This window comes from Mycteria americana, chromosome 2, assembly GCF_035582795.1.
Source record: "Mycteria americana isolate JAX WOST 10 ecotype Jacksonville Zoo and Gardens chromosome 2, USCA_MyAme_1.0, whole genome shotgun sequence".
NCBI lineage: Eukaryota > Metazoa > Chordata > Aves > Ciconiiformes > Ciconiidae > Mycteria > Mycteria americana.
The window spans coordinates 170,611,744-170,629,432 of NC_134366.1; the positions used below are offsets into that span (position 1 = coordinate 170,611,744).

At 37.8% G+C, this 17,689-nt stretch overlaps 1 protein-coding gene across 4 annotated transcripts in view; it reads right to left on the reverse strand.

Moving 5' to 3' along the window:
- Nucleotides 1–17,689, reverse strand: part of TRAPPC9 (trafficking protein particle complex subunit 9) — a 547,093-nt gene that overhangs the window by 344,901 nt on the left and 184,503 nt on the right. For all 4 annotated transcript variants that reach the window (XM_075495328.1, XM_075495326.1, XM_075495327.1 and 1 more), the window contains one exon: nt 5,797–5,939. In XM_075495328.1, the coding sequence (XP_075351443.1) occupies nt 5,797–5,939 (143 nt within the window). The remainder of the gene's footprint in view (nt 1–5,796; nt 5,940–17,689) is intronic.

A 17,689-nucleotide genomic window follows, 5' to 3' on the forward strand; every position in this document is an offset into this window, starting at 1 on the left:
TTTCTATTGCCTAACAAAAATGTTTGTTAGAACATGGCCGAAGAAACGTGCTGTTTACTCTTTCCCTCGTATGATTTTTAAATATATAATGATCAGGATTTCTAACCCAAACCTGACGCTGCTGAAAAGGCTGTGTTGCCTCTAATTTATTGTAGAGAAAATGTGGGCAACCCTGGAAACTGGAATAGAAATTCTGAAAATTATGTCTGATTTCATTAAGATCCAAAGTTTTACCCACCAAACTGAGGATCTCCTGAGTACCCTCAACATAGTCAAGATTGTTGTTTTTCAGTCGCCAAATACTTCGGTGAAACCAAGTAGGAAAAGCTGGATTCCAACATTAAATACAAAACAATGAAAGGTCTTAGACTAGGGAGCATGCTGCAGGCTTTATTATGAACGGGTGCCTTCTTTACAAAACTAAAACATTTCACTAAATGATATACATTAATGGTACAAAGAAAACTTAACTTGAGCCTACAGTTAGATGAACTGACACTTTGAATTTAACAGTGTCAGACCTGCTGCAGTTCCTTTTTTTTTTTTCCTCTGACTCAATTACAAGAACAGAGTCTAAGCCTCTGCACTTGCCAAAAGAGATCTGCAGCTGATGTCTCGTCAGCTGTACGGTGGTTTTAAGACAGGAAGAAAACTCCACTGCCTCAAAAAAATAAAAAAAAAATTACCTTGTGCATCATCTTGAATTTGTAGAATTTACAGGTAAGAATGTTCTTGCATATCTGGCTTCTGAACTTTGCCCAAAAGTGAAGGCAGCATCCCTGTTCCACTGCGGATTGACTTCATCTACAAATTCAGACCATCTCGCCACCTTTGTAATAAGCAAGACCAAGATTTTCCAACCTTTGCAGATGGCTCTTAAGACACTTTTGAACTGATAGAATAATGGCAAGGGACACAAGGAGACGAACAGGCACCTCAGAGCATGCAGAGCACACCTTACTTGAATTCTTACCCAACGTGTGGAGTGAAGCAGTATTTTTTCTGGCATTTTTTCATGCTATCTGCTCTTTGATAAAGGCAATAAGGAAGGACATTCAGTGCCCGTCAAAATTGGCAGATAATGCCTTTGAGAGAATCAACGCGTGTAAAGGAGATAGTTCAAGACAATCTAGCTAGCACAAGCTTCAACAGCAGACTTTCTTAGAGTTAACAGTATGTCAAAATGAAGAGGTATATCACATGAAACTGTCAACAGAACGGTTCCCTTACACTGAACCATTAGCATCAGATCTCTGCTGGCAGTCTAGGATCAGATCATCAGAGCTCTGCTGGCAGTCTATAATCTGCTGGTAACTGAACTGTTTTGAGGCCTGGAGTCACAGCAGTAGTTTTGCGGCTAAGACATGCTAAGGAATCAATTAACATGGTATGCTTGATTACAGAAGACAATGAATACAATTTTACTATATAGATTTATCTGCATTTCATGGTAAATAAACAGTCAAGTAAGTAGATCCCTGAAGGCCTTTAAGACTTCAGTGACCTGCAGGTCAGTGAACCGTAGGTCAGACTGGGAAAACTTTCAACATCAGCTCATTGTCTCTTATACCCTGAATCTAGGCTGCTTTAAACACCTATGTTCTTGATTATGCATCACAGGACAATCATCTCTGAGCAAGCACAAACAAGCAGAATCAAGGATTACAGGTAACACGATCAGAGGCAAACAATTTCCCAGCACAAGGCTGTTCTGCCAGTCTTTTCGGATGCAGGCAGCTGAGTGAGCATAGGTTGATATACCCAGTGAAAAACCTCAGAACAGATTACGTCCGTTTACTGACAGAACATCATCTCTTCCGACAGGAGAGCTGCTATCTGAATCAGAATTAGGCAACAGATTAGGCACTGCAGCATGTTAAGGGCTGCATCAAGCTAACCACGGATGCCTCTACAGACCAGCACAGATAAAGGTTAAAAGGACCTCTTGTCAGGATTAAACGCACCTTAAGATATACTGAAGAGGCAGTTAATGAAACTTCTCCCTATAATGCAGAAACCTGTGCTTGAGTGGAAGACATAATTTTGGCTAGATATTTAGTAAAACAAAAAATAAACCAAAATCCCCAGCTGTTTCAGTGATATTTCCCATGCATATCTGCTCAAGCAGCTAAATAAAAGAAATACCAATTAAGTTTGGAAGACTTTTACATAAACCATAATCTTTATGTTACAACTGGGGGGGGAGGGAAGTGATTTCATTAACATTTTTCCTGGTTTTTTTTTCAGTAAAGGCCTAAGGGAAGAATCAATGTTCAAAGTTTTTTATTTTGCTTTGACTTTTTAAGCCCAGCAGCTAGTAAGCTATTGTTTCTTACTTTTGTTAAGGTAAAATGTAAAATAAAAACAACAAAAACATAAAAGAAAGGGAAAAAAATGAATCCAGAAAAGGAAAGCAATGATAACTTTCATTCTGAAATGACAGCTGAGGAGGTAAATTATAAAATACAGTTTGTCATAATGACTAAACAAAAATAGCTCAGAGCCTCAGACAGAATTTAAGCAATGAAATCTCAGCTGTAAATCAAAAGGAAATCAGATTCAAGATTTTAACAGAGCAAGTAAAAGTACAAAATTTGGCTTATAATTTGCTGTCATTGAGTCTCAGATATTGACAGAGATGATCAACAGTCAAGAAACAAACTTTGTTTCATTTAATGATAAATATTTATCCTTAGCAGATTGGAAGATGACGCATGTCTGCTATTTTTCACTCTAAAACATAATATTGAATGACACATGACTGCTCCTGATGGAGAATCAACACAGGGAAGCACAGGAGTAAAGTGATCAGTGTTACTGATCACTAAAGCTAATAGCATCGAACAAACAGCAAGAGATAAGAAGCACTTAAAACCAAAACGCATTCATGACTTAGCAGACAATATATACCTAATGTAACAAAAAAAGATTTGAATAACCTTTTGACAAGTCTTGCAATAAAAAAATTCTGAAAGAAACGTAAATATTACAGTATTTTCCCCCAACTCAGTAAAGCTTTTTGGCACCCTAATTAAAAGCAGTCACATCTTTAACTACATCTCCAATCAGCAAATGACTTAAAATAAAGTTTCCACTGACTTAAGTGCCGATTGGGATGATGAACAGGCAAAGAATGAAGCAAACGCATACAATATGAGCTGAAGCACTTGGCTGAATCGGAGGCACTATACATAGCACCTGCTGCTATAAGACTTGTGAAACTGTACACAGCTGAACAACGCAGAAACTCTACCTTTGAATTAGCATCTCAATTTATTTTTAAAGATTTCAGGATTAAATACTTTCCTCGCGTAGTAAATTCCTGAGAACAGATGGACAAGGCAGGGGTAGGATAACCTTGTCTTACACAAAACACAGCTGGGGAAACCTAGCACAAAAAGCCAGCTTACCAATAAGACAGTTTCAAATAAAAGCATCATGTTGTATTTGGAGCTTTTATGGAAGGTTCGCAGCTTCACACCCAAGCTGCTCTGTGACTATAGGAAAGTAATTGCAGTGAACCAAAGAGCAGTCGTGCTGTCCATTTAAAAGTATACATAGACAGAGTACAAAGGACATTTGTGACACTGAATGAAGAAGAACTATGCATGCAAATAATAAATGCAAACTAAGTATGTTAACCTGTATAATGAATCTTCTTGAAAACTATTTAAAGTAGATGCTGGGGTACTTCCAGGTTGATAAAGAGAGATCACGTATGAAAAAACCTTGAAAACCTTACAAAGGCCTAAGAATGTGCCACTGCAGGGATGAAACTCTGAACATTATTAATAAGGTTCCTGGGATTTTGAAAACAGCTGTTCCAGATACTGTGTTCTGACTTCGCAGGTAGGATTAGATTTACTTTACTAGAGCAGTTCAAGCAGCAAAATGCTTGACAAACCTGCTTACCAATAAAGCCATACAGTTTTAGGTCTCTTTTATAAGAGCTGGACACAATCTACTCATTAAAAAAACCTCAGTTTGAGACAATCCTGTTTGTCTCATTTTGAAACATTTTTTACAAAAACTATTTCAGTGTCTCGTTATCTTTGCCAAATCTAAAATTCCCTTGCTATATGCGAAGGTCATTATTTATGGTATTACCTGATGTGAAAAACAGATACCTATCCTCTTGGCAGTGCCATTTATGCAATTAAAAATTTAAGTCCTCTGTCAGTCCTCTCTTTGGCTTCAGCAAGACCAAGAGTTTCTTTAAACTTAGGCTTTAGGGTAAGTAAAATTTTATCACTCTTCTTGCCCTAGACTTTCTCCAACCTGTCCACTTTTCTTCATGTTTCTCCAAGTTCAAGCCCCAAACTAGATATAGTAACTTTTCTTGAGGCTTTACTTCTTGTTTTCACAGGAACAAAAGAAACAGTTCATTTTGCAAGCTATGTTGCTGTCCATCCATCCTTTGACATTTTTGCAATGGTATGATACTGGTGACTCCTTTCTTTCCTTTGAAAATGAAATATGCTCCCAATATCTCCTAGACTTACATTCCCTTCTTGCCTATCTTTGGGTTTTATTTCTGAAGTCAGTCATGAAAAAGGTCCTAGGACCAGTAGGAATCTCTTGGATCAATTAAGTTCACTCTCAACTACTATTATTAGTTATCATTATATAATAACAATTATTATTATTATAATTGCACTGAAATAATTTCAGACTTTAAATCAAACAAAATGCTTACTCCCACTATGCACGAAGGCTTTTTTTCAATAATCCTGCTACTTTGGTAGCTGGTAGCAGATTACTACAAGGGGATTTTTAATAAAAGCATATTCCTGTCCAATTTGTAACAATGTTTTCTTGCACTAACTTCATCCCTCATCTAAAAGAGTATTTCCTCCTCCTTGATATTTATACCTCAGAAGTACTTATGCACTGAAACAAAGTACATTCTCAATCTTCTTTCTTCCCAACAAACCCAAGCTCCTTTATTCATCTTTTGAATGACAGCTATTTAAAGGCCACCTCTGGAACCGCCAAACTTAGAATATATCCCAAATATTTCAAGATTGTAGAGTATTTAACTACTAGCACAGATGAACTTACATTATAAAAAAAAATGATGATTAAGGATTGGTAAAATCATTACCTTACAGAATTCATTTTTGCAAAAGCTGCTTTGCTTAAGCAGTATGTAAAGTAATATAAAATTAATAAAAACAATTAGCAGCAAATAAAGACAATTTTATCAAAACAAATAGTTATTAAAACTGATTGTACTCAGTTGCTGATGAATTTTAGGCAACCAGATTTTAGTAATTATGGCATTTGACTGCCAGCACGTGTTGCCATGATTTTTAAAACTCACTATGATATGTGAAACTACTCTGTGGCTTACAAGAGAAAGCAAGCACCAAAGAAGAGAATTATTACAATTTTTTTCTCACATCCAAAGACAATCATTTACACATGCATTTTGGCTAAGATTCTGTTAGACAAACACAAAACAATGTAATGCACAACGCACCACAACAGCAAAGAGAGATAGAAAGAAGTAATCAAATTTTACAATAAACAATAGATATCCTGTCCCTGGTAAAATAAACCATCATGAAAAAATGTTTGAACCTCAGAAATTGTCCAATGCACATGGATTGCTTTAATCATAGTCTGCAGTTAAAGGAGGCTAAACTCCTAAATAAGGAATTTTGAAAATTTGTTCACATAATTCTTTACCTACATGCTGCTGATGACATTGAAAGTTTCCAGCATAGTCTTTAAGTTATAGCCAATATAATAGAGACAACGAGTCAAACATACAAGAGTCAAAACAAGGCTTACCTTGTTGCTGGAAGGGTGCTGACACGTGTAAAGAAAACAGATGGCTCTACTTCTACATGAAGGCCTAGTGAAAGGTTCCTGTAATATCCTTCAACATGTCCTGGTCCACCAGAGTACTTAAAATTCAAAATGGCTTCCAGTGTCTAGAGAAATAAAAGTAAATTACTTATTAGTTATGTTTCATTACTGTGCATTTCACAAGTTCAATTAAATTAGACCATAGAAGTGATTTACCAACAAAGTTTCTATGCCCTCAAGATTTTGCTTTCCTAACCCATCCATTCTATTATCTCAAGAAAAAAAGTAGTCTAACAACTAAGGAGTACAGAACAAGTCAGCTGGACTTCCCTTTATATAATTCCTCTTCATACCACATTTAACATAGCGAAAATGAAGAGCTTATTTTCGCTTAGAAGAGTTTAGGGTTTATTAAATGATACGCTCTTTCATACTCTTCAAAAATATTCACCACTTCATTACCTTCATAATCAAATGGAAAACCTGTAAAGTTTTTGAATGTGGACAGATAAAGAGTATACAAAACTAAAAGCATCTGGTCTCTTAACAAGTCACTGTAAACATACGCTCATCTCCATTAACTAACAGATTAAAACAACACTGTTGACTAGATCTAGTGCATGAACCTTGTCTTTTTTTGATGTTCATTTTATAGTCATGATTGGTTAGAAAATATTAAAAATGAGGATGATTCTTTAGCATTAGTCTTATGCACTCATTACTCTCAGTAGTACTGAACCTTGACTTCTGTGATGAAATTTTGGGCCCTATGTCTTTTTCCTACTGAACAGCATGTGGGAAGCTTCCCAGCATACCAGTCCCCATGTCATCATCAGTGTTCAAGCTAAAAACAAACCTCTGATTCATCCAAAGAGACTATACACCACCTCTTCTTTCATTATATTCCTGAAATACAATTTGCTGGAAGCAAGGCGAGAATTTGGGAGGCATCACTGGATTCTTTCTCAGCTCTTCTTCTGGCCCCCAGCCACCTGCTATTGTCAAGTCTCAGAGCAAGGACAGAGGTAGAGACAGACCTCTACCCTAACATGGGCATTACGATATTATGCTGAAGCCTATGTCTAGAAGGACAGCCATTTCTTAAAAAGATTAAGAAACAATGCCTATCTCCTCTTAGATTAGCTTTTAGCTCATTCTTTATGAAAAACAAAAACAAAACAAATAAAAAAAAAACCCCAACCAACCAAACAAAAAAACCCAAACCTCAAGTCAACAACTTATCCAGGAAAGCAATTATATTTATCAGATGTCATCAATCCTCAGACAGTTAGAAGTACCCTTCCTTTCAACTGAAGATTTACAAAACATTTTATGAAACCTGTTAATTTTTTTCATAAGCTCTAAGGAACAATCTAGGGATTTTCTAACTTACAAAAAAAATTACGTTTGATACCATTCTGTTTCTAAGTCTGGCTGAAGGAACCGAAACTCGGATGCAATCAATTCCTTAAAATAACCACAATCCAGTGATTTAAAGAATACCAAACTCAAGAGTTTAATGTTTTGCTGCATGTGCAGGCTTAAATGTTTTGCCTATTTTCAGCTTGCTTTTAAGTAAAGTGGGCTAACTCCAGTTCCTAATTTAGTTTCATTAAAATTCATGAGAGTCACCTTATAATACAAATAAAAGCCTTCACTAGGCACTCTGGACATACTCGTCTACTCTGTTTATGTCAATTCCTAATTTGTAGTTAATGAACTCAAGTTTATGTTATGTCAGGAAAACTAATCAATATTAAATACAAAAATAAAAAAGTGCAAACCCATTCAAAACATACTTCATTCTAATTAACCAGCTGGACCATTTAATAAAAATCAGAGCTAAACTCCCCAAGTACAGAGATCTGACACTACTTACATCGTAATGTGAGAATGGACTTCAATTTCAATTAGGTGATCTGTGAAAACTCCAGCTCTGTATGTTCTGTATTACTGCTCCAACACTCAGTATTGTGCTTGGGAAAGCTACTGTGGTACGGATCCATGGTTTATTCTACGTAGGACCATGGCACAAGGCCGCTTTATTAAGCCCAGTCCCATATAATTACAGGTAAACATGTAATAAATGGCAGTTTGAAAGGTCATGGAGCATTATCATTCCAGATGCAAAACCCTTCCTAATATCCAACTTCAAATGAAAAACCTCCAGAAAAAGGCTAAAAAATACAACCATTACATGCCGTTGATGAGCAGGAGAGTTTAAGGGCATCATCATAATCTTGGTCCCTGTTGTAGTGAGGAATTTGTCAAAGAAAACGTGTTGATGATGCTGCGTGTGTCCCACACCCCATGCTAGAGAAGAGGGAAAAGAAAACCTAATGGTCTTCTACTAATCTAGACAACGGGAGGACATCTGTTCTCACCTAAAATGTAAGATCTAACCAGGGACATTTAATACTGGGGACATAAGAGATTTTCAATATCTCTGAGAACCACAGAACATCCAAAGCTATATTCTTTCTCTGGCCGTGATAGTCTGCAGGCTTCCTAGGAACGTATACACATGCACAAAGATAAAACATCGGGCAGACTTTACGTCAGGAGTGTAGACGTATGTGTAGGGGGGAGCATGACTGAAGGAAATAATTTTTTCAGAAGCCTTCAGGTGATCAGAGAAAGTTTTATTGCTTAGGATTCATGTAATATGAACGGGATGTTAAAAAAACCCAAATTCAATCTCCTTTAAACCTCTCTACGCACACATACCTTGGAAAGGACTCCACATACAATATGAAAGATCGATTTTCTATCTCTACGACAGAAGAAAAATCCTACACTTTCATAAGCTTACAAAGCTCCAATTTAAAACAATTTACCACTCTCTCCCACAGCACCTGCAGAGAAGAATGCTCCAAATGCTACAGCCCCCGATCTAAATAATGTTATATACTTACTCCAGCCTTGTCAAACCTACACAAATAACAGACGGAGCTGCAGATTCTGTTCATCTTTACAAATACCAATCGCATTTATTAGATTTCTCCAAACTGCATCACTGCAGACCAAAAAGAAACGGCAGAGTTTCACTACGAACATAATTTCGCCTGTGGATGATCCATAAAAAAGAAAAGGAAGGAAAGATGGAGTACAGTGTCCTCTCAGGGCAGGCAGCCAGGAAAAGAAGCCTATTGTTAACTGAACGCATCCAGAATTCAGAATATCTATGACTGGGGGTGGGGGGGATTCTTGTTTTTAAGTAGAGTTGCATTCCAGAAACTCTATAGTAAAAATATGGATAAATTGTTTAACCTATATGATGACACTGGCTTGGTAAGTTTTTTACTACTTCATTGGTCCTTCCTTCTATTGATGAAGAAAAAGGAAACAAAAGTGTTTCTGAGTGTAAGTTCCAGATGACAAGACTCTTAACCAACAGCACCAGACATTAATAGCACCTACTACATTGGCAAGAAATATTTTACAGATAAACTATCAAAAAATTACTATTTTGGTTTCTCTCATGCATTTTGTCCTCAAACATATTTTCTGCATAGAGCAAGAACTTTTTTTTTTTTTAAACCATTCTCTCCAGTCTGCTATGGAAATCCTTCCCATATTCACTTTCATAACAGAATGAAAAGCAAAATTAGAAAAGAACTGCTGTTTGAATAACACTATGCCACTAATGAAAAGCAAAACATTTGACATTAGAGTTTCCTAACTAAATGACAAGTTAGTACTCTTCTGCCAATCCCTCAATAGTGACTCTGTCCGAACAGTAATACTTTTCATATACTGATTTTTAATTGCCAATTCAATTATAATCTACAACTCAGATCAATTTTTTCTACTGAACTACTTACTATAGTACTTCCTACCCAGAAGTAGAGAGTAAAATCTAAAGAGAATTTCCATAGAATTCTACAGAATATTGTACTTATGCAGAAGCTAGAACATTAGTGATTGAGAATAGATTTCCCCAAAACAGCTAATGACACAACAAACACATAAATGAAGGGGGAAAGAGCAGTGATGAAGGGGGTTTCTTGTGCTGGGAAGTTAAATATGATGCTCAATCCTTTCTGTATCCTTGCTCTCAAGTAAGGGGGTTGACTGACTACCACAGTCAAGAAGCTTTACTCCAAAAAAGTGCTCAAAGTTATATGTAGCAAAGAACACTATTTAAGTCCAAAAATTGGCTTAGACCAGTTTTATGTTAAGGTAACTATAACTCAAGGATCTAAGAATCAACCTGCAAAGATGTAATCATTATATGCTGTATGTAAAGGAAAATAAATATTCCATAGAAGAACACAAAATATTAGCTTAATTGAATATTAGCAACTCTCATAATTAGACTTTTTTTAAGAAAAAATCCTTCAATTTATGAAAAACTTTAAAAGAGTCATTTTCTTTTAAAAAATAGGAATAATTACTGAACAGCAACATTAGATATAATCCACAAAGAAACTACCAACAGTGAGAATGATATACACAGTAGGTGAATTAGTAGTCAGGAAACTCAAATTTATAGTGATATATTGTTAATGAGTAAACAATCAGTAAAATGTTCATATACTTTCCTCCTCACTGCTGAAAAATATTTTTATGCATCTAAATTCTTGGGTTTGTAAAATGTACAAAGTTGGAAACAGTTCAGGTCAGAAGCTCCTGGGTTTAATTCTTACATCTATTTTGCTCTAGTAGATTTGTTTCTTTATTCTTTGTTTCTTTATGCCTAAGCAATTTTACTAGCAATAGCAATAACTCTGACTTTATCCCTGTGCATATCTTGCTACTGGAAGAACCAAAGATTCTGTTTTATAATATTTCTTCTTACAGTATCACATCACCACACATACTGAACACATTTTGTGTTTCAGATAGCAAAGCAAGATTTTGTCCTCAATTTTTTTCCAAATTAGAACATTAGTTTCTGAAATATTTATTATCAGTGTTTTCCATAATTAAATTAACAATTCATACTTTGTAACAAAGGCTCACATACACTGCATTTTCAGGTCTTTCCTAAATTCCCTTAGTACAGTAAAAATGACAGTAAGTAGATCTCAACATTTAATACAAGATGAAGTGCCAGTACTTAGCTACAGGCAGTTTGCTCCTGAGACTCTGCAGATACTGACTGCAGTAACTGTGAAGAAACACCAGAACATATCATGCAGGCTCCTCATTAAGATATAGAAGACCAGACTAAAAACATATACATTCAGAATATAATCATTCCATTTTAAGCAGTTTCTGAACTCCTTATAGAAAACAATTCTTACTCATGAGTATAATTTCTCCTGGAATTAGGGCTTGAAATTTGAAAAAGAACTTATTCTAGGTGTGTAATCTTCAAATATATACTCCTTTAAAAAAAAAAAAAAATCAAATTACTTGCCCACCAGTAAACATGCTTTCTTCCCAAATCCCATCATGTTCCGATCTCCTGCTTCTCACACAAATTAGCATTAGCAGGGCATGCTCCATGCATTCATGAGTGCTTAGCTGTTCTTTCTCACTTTTAGTCCCTTGTCTCATTGGATGCCTTTTGTTTTCAGGTTTGGGGTTTTTTTTCCTTAAACAGACTATAAACCCCATTTTTGTTAAATTCTGTGTCTGCCTCCCTCCTTCTTTCCTCTCCTTCTCTGACCATGCCACTCCCACATTCAACTCTGATGGGCAATCAGTGATACTCATCAGTAATAAAGAGAAATAAAAATGTACTAGTTCATCAGTTCCATCTCACAAAAGGCACCAGAGAACCTCTCTCTACAAATTAATTTCTCAAGTTCTTCTATTGGGTGCCATGCTTAAATTCTTTTAAGAGCTTTGAGGATTGTGTAAATAAATCAGGGACCAGGAATTTCAGCTGCCTAACTGTAACTAATTAAATTATCTGGCAGTAACAAAGAGAAAATTAGTTTCTCAAATTAACCACGCTCTTTTCCACAGCAGCAGGTAACCCTGGCAATAAATACGCAAGTAACAGCAAAGAGATGGCCAGCCAAAAGCATGCTCAGAGTGCCAACGTTGCTGACACAGACGGCGTTCCACAGCCTTGGCTCCATGGGTGCAGTGATGCAGCGCTGGTGGCATCTCCTGGCCTCTGTCCTTCCATAGCTTCCTCCGTGAGGCTGAGCTCTCCTCGGGGCTGTCGTACTCACACAGCCCTGCAGGGCCTCTGTGATGCTTCAGGCTGCAGACCATGGTTCCAAATGATGCATTCAAGCCCACTTTTGCTCCTTGCTGCCTCAGGCCAGTCCTGCTCGCTCATTTTCATTCACACTGAGAAGCTGCATGGTTTATACCCATCTGCACAGCACACAGTTATCACAGAATGGAGTAGAGGTTTTTTGCCCTAGTCAAACTAAATTTTTTATCCTTCTTTCTATATGTGGCACCATAGCTCAATTTCTCACCTTTACGATCAAAATTACCTGGCCTAAGCATTACTGGACCAAACCCAAAAAGGTCCAGTCTTGGAGACTCCAAGCTTTCGAATCCAAGCATGTGGGATATGCTGCTCCAGCAACACAGTTCATACAGAAATGCAGTACATGGAAGACAGCTGAATCTTTTTTCAGGGAAAGACCAGAATGTGAGCATTGGGAGGGAAATGGAGATGCCTATGTAGCTGAAACCAAGAAAGATGGGACTTCACACAGAATCACAGAATCATATAGGTTGGAAAAGACCTTTAAGATCATCGAGTCCAACCATAAACCTAACACTACCAAGACCACCACTATACCATGTCCCTAAGCACCTCATCCAAATGGCTTCTAAATACCTCCAGGGATGGCGACTCAACCACTTCCCTGGGCAGCCTGTTCCAATGCTTGATAACCCTTTCAGTGAAGAAAAATTTCCTAATACCCAGTCTAAACCTCCCCTGGAGCAACTTGAGGCCATTTCCTCTTGTCCTATCACTAGTTACCTGGGAGAAGAGACCGACCCCCACCTCTCTACAACCTCCTTTCAGGTAGTTGTAGAGAGCCATAAGGTCTCCCCTCAGCCTCCTTTTCTCCAGGCTAAACAGTCCCAGCTCCCTCAGCCACTCCTCATCAGACTTCTGCTCCAGATCCTTCACCAGCTTCGTTGCCCTTCTCTGGACTCGCTCCAGCACCTCAATGTCTCTCTTGTAGTGGGGGGCCCAAAACTGAACACAGCATTCGAGGTGTGGGCTCACCAGTGCCAAGTACAGGGGCAGGATCACTTCCCTAGTCCTGCTGGCCACACTATTTCTGATGCAAGCCAGGATGCCATTGGCTTTCTTGGCCACCTGGGCACACTGCTGGCTCATATTCAGCCGGCTGTCAACCAACACCCCCAGGTCCTTTTCCGCCTGGCAGCTTTCCAGCCACTCTTCCCCAAGCCTGTAGCATTGCATGGGGTTGCTGTAGCCCAAGTGTAAGACCTTGCACTGAGCCTTGTTGAACCTCATACAATTGACCTCAGCCCATCGATCCAGCCTGTCCAGGTCCCTCTGCAGAGCCTTCCTACCCCCAAGCAGATCAACACTCCCACACAACTTGGTGTCATCTGCAAACTTACTGAGGGCGCACTCGATCCCTTCATCCAGATCATTGATAAAGATATTAAACAGAACTGGCCCTAACACAGAGCCCTGGGGAACACCGCTTGTGACCGGCCGCCAACTGGAGTAAACTCCATTCACCACCACTTAAATACATCAAGCTTCCAGTCCTTGGACCAATTTGTGAATGCAAAGACTGTCTCTATGTTTAGAGTTGTTCTCATGAAAAAATTCAGTTCTGGCCTTTAGAAATGCACACATCTCTGCCTATGTATTCATTTGGCTATCAAAATTAATTTAAATCAGCACTTTCTTGAGTTTTAATTTATGATAGTCTAACAAAAGACTAATACTTGTGATTTTGCTTCTTTCTCCCATCACTGAGTCTACAGTCCATGATTCTACAGGGTAACCTGACAAAGGATAAAGTCTGTATAAAAATCAGGCTTAAAGGATAAAGTCTGTATTAAAAAATAAGGATTAAGAGCAGTGTTGGGAGAAGCAACAGGTGCCCTTATGTACATAAGCTGAATATCCTCCTGCCCACTTGTTCTCAGGAGGACAAAAGAAAAAACCACACACCCCCACACCACTAAAGAGGAAAAGCAGAGAAACTGCTGACTAGGTAGAGATTCTATAATTCTCCTTGGGAGGACAAAAATCTCCAATCTAACAGAAAAAACCTCCAACTAAATGTCACTAGCATCGCGTTTCTATTACTCCCTGTTGATGAGAGCTAAACAAAGAACAGCGTTACTGAAATCTGATCGCTCTCACGACATACTTCATGGTTTCTGATACACACGCTTCTTAGCATTGACTCTTTGGATCAGCCTCTTACTGCAAAACTCAGACCACAGGGACTTGGATGCTGATATCTTCAAAGTTTCTTCCATGCAGGAATTCACATCGTTCCCTCAAACACTTAGACCTTCCTTTACTTGAAATACTGGTATGGAAAGGACATTTGGGAGGAGAAGTGGAGTATGTCATTTGTGATAAAGAGAGCCTTTGCCTCACAAGGTTTATTTCAAGCTGAGTATTATTCCAAAACTGAAAATAAATTAGTCCTCCCTGATGCCTTTAGTATCTGGCACAAATCTTAGGCTGCCCAAGAAAGGTCCACAATAAGAAATGAAGATCAGAAGTGGAACACATGAACAACCATATATGATCTTTTCTACCTGTAGAAAACACGATATCATGGTTCATAAAAAGTAATTATATCATAAATCAAATTTTTACATGAAACTAATTGATGGAATGAGTATGCAGTGACATCATGCAACTTTGCAGAAAGAGAACTATTCATTGCTCTCTCTCTCACTGGAGAATATTAGTCTTTTCACTTCAGGCTAACCTGTCTGATTTTCTAATACACAAAATATACTTCAGGTTTTCTGTATTTTTATAAGTGACAGAACAACTTTCTTTGTTCCTTTTTTATCTAAAAAATAAATTCTGTATTTTTAAGGAGAAATGAAACAGCCAAGAAAGGACAGAAAGTACCTATACATTTCTCTGAATGCAAATCACGAAGCAAATCTAAATCTAATGTAATACTTAATCGATCCAGGTAGAATTCCTGATTTTCCCCAAATAGGAAAAGGAGACTTTCCCAGCAGATATTGTTCCTTAAAGCACCAAATAGTAATAGTATAGTAATTGATAGCAAGAGCCCTGATACATGCATTATAAAAAGGATATGCATATGTAATCATCTTGTAGTGCATATTTAATCATCCTCTAGGACTGAACTGCAGCAAGCATTCTCCATACTAATTTTCTCCTCTGTATTCCATTAAAAATATACATGGCAACTACAAAAGCTATGATAAAATTCTTAATAACTGATTAAGCAATGAAATAAATTGTGCCACTGCAGTAATTTTTATGTACAAATGCAAACAAAGCCCACATTGTTATTCCTGTTAAACTATTTTATCAGTCTAAAGCAAAATGAAATATAATTTTTAGCACATGTGTTAGTCAGGTGAATTTACACAACCAGTCTATTGAACAAGGTGCCTGTTGTGTTCATGCTCTAGTGCAGTTTTTCTCAAGTACACCTACTGCATACACACTGACTTTCAGTAGCAATTTTTGCAGTACACCAATGTTTATCTAGCTCATCCATCTACATTTATGTCTAGTTAAGCCCCTGAACAATGAAACTGCTGCATCCCTTTGTAAAAATAGCACAATGGCAATGACAAGTAGCTGAAGCTAAATATAGCTCCTGCAGGCATATGCCAGGAATTAAATAGTACATTTTACCCCTCCCCAATCCTAAATCAGTAAGCTTCAACAAGGAATCTCTAGTGAATACACACAGGAGCTCAATAAATCCCCCTTAAGCTTACAAGGCATATTCTGAATCTGTGCTAGCTAAAAATAGCCATGTTTATAATGAGAATGGAGATGTGAGCAGAATAATATTAGGTTTAAAGGCAGGCATGCTATAGTCATTCTGCACTAACGAAGAGGGTGAATCAAAGGTCAGTCTAACAACCAGTATACAGATTGACGGATAAAATATAATATACAGCAATCTTTTACTGAAGAGCATTCATCTCGCATTAAACTCTGCACTTTCTAATTGGCTATTGCGGCCACACATTCACAAGTTCTTTTGTGTGCATTTTTTAGCTAGGACACAAGTTGTTACTTGCGAAAGATAAGAGTATACAGCATTATTCCTCTGGACAGTACTCCCTCCTAGAGTTCAGTTCCCCTCTGGAAATATTCAGGAAATATAATTCATAATTCTTCTTGTAATATTAATCACAGAATTCTGCTTTCTTTAATTAAAGGCAAATTGCATCCAGGCCTCCAGGGCAGTTCTGTTGCAGCCCAACGCCCAAGTGGCTGATGCATGTTCTTAACTGCCTCACAGGTTTTACCTTCATCAACTTAGATACAAGCACTGCTGACCGCAGCCATCACAGAATCTCATTCTTGGTTGAAATACAGATGAGAGATTAAAAATAATTTAAATACAAGTAACTTTTATGTGGAACCCATCGAGAGTTTTCTGTCTACTGACATTAAACCGCAGAACCTCTTAGAAAAACATGTGCTAGGAAATTAGGCAGCCCTGCTTTCTGTTCTTGGAGGACTTGAAGGGATGGAATGTGTGATGACTTGAAGGCAAGTCATCACACACGTTCCTCAATAACTTCTTCGATTCTGAAATCCTGCCCTGATTCTGAAGTACGAAGGTACAAAAGGAGAGTAAATGCAGGGACAGAGGTTGATGAACAAATCACACACACACACACCCTTCAAAGGGGAAATTTCTCTATGTGGAGACCAACAACTCAGACTGGTTCTCCCAGCAATGGCTATGTAACATGTTGGTTGCTACAAAGAAGCATCACTGAATGTATTTCCTCACCAAAACCTGTTCATTACACCCTGTAGGCAGGGTCCCCAAGAACAAAGGCACAAGATGCTGGCAGATATCTTCTCACTAAAAGAACACACCCGTAAGAGGTCAATAAAACCAACTCTTGGGCATAACAGTGCAAAGGACATGTGTCCAGCATGAACACCTCACATGTCATGAAATCATAAATGAAATGACAAGATAGTGTAAAAACAGTCACAACCCCAGAAAGAACATCAGGAAAAACATAAGTGCTGCACAAGTGACTCCCCAGTTAAGAATGACACATCTGATCAATGTTGCTACTCATCCACAAGCAGGTCATCTTTCACTTTCAAGAGAGTGGGCACACTGCTTTTTTTAATTGCTATCCACCACATCTTGCTACTGCAGAGTCAGCAATCAAGTATTACCTTTCCAGTATACATTTTGAGTTAAGCAAATGAGAATTTTAGAAAGCTGTCTGACACTGTTAAAGTTTGCAAGTGTGAATGCAAGTTTTCTTCTCCAACCCTCCCACCCAGGGAATCAAAGCAAAAACACCGAGCCTGAATAGGCTCATATAGAACAATCTGAAGTCTCTGGATAACACAATGAAGTTATTCAGTTTTATTTTTTCATGCCAAACAATTCTGCACTGTTTCACACTTCCTTAACACTGGCCACCCCTTCTCTGTTCCCTTCTACCATGTCCTTGGTGAGAAAAGGGGATGAGACTGCACACAAAGTGCGGTAAACACAGAAGAAACTTTTTGGTTTTCTCTCTATTCCTTTACTTTCTGTTATTCCTAATATTTTGTTTGCCTTTTGCATTGCTACTACAAATTAAGCTAATATCTTCATAGAATGTCTCATACCTCCAAGATCTCTATCCTGAATGGCAATGGTTAATTCAGAGCCCATCACTGCATATTTGGAATTAAGATTGCATTTTCTTCATGTGCATTACTTTACAGTGCACGTGTGGATCAATGCTGATCTTC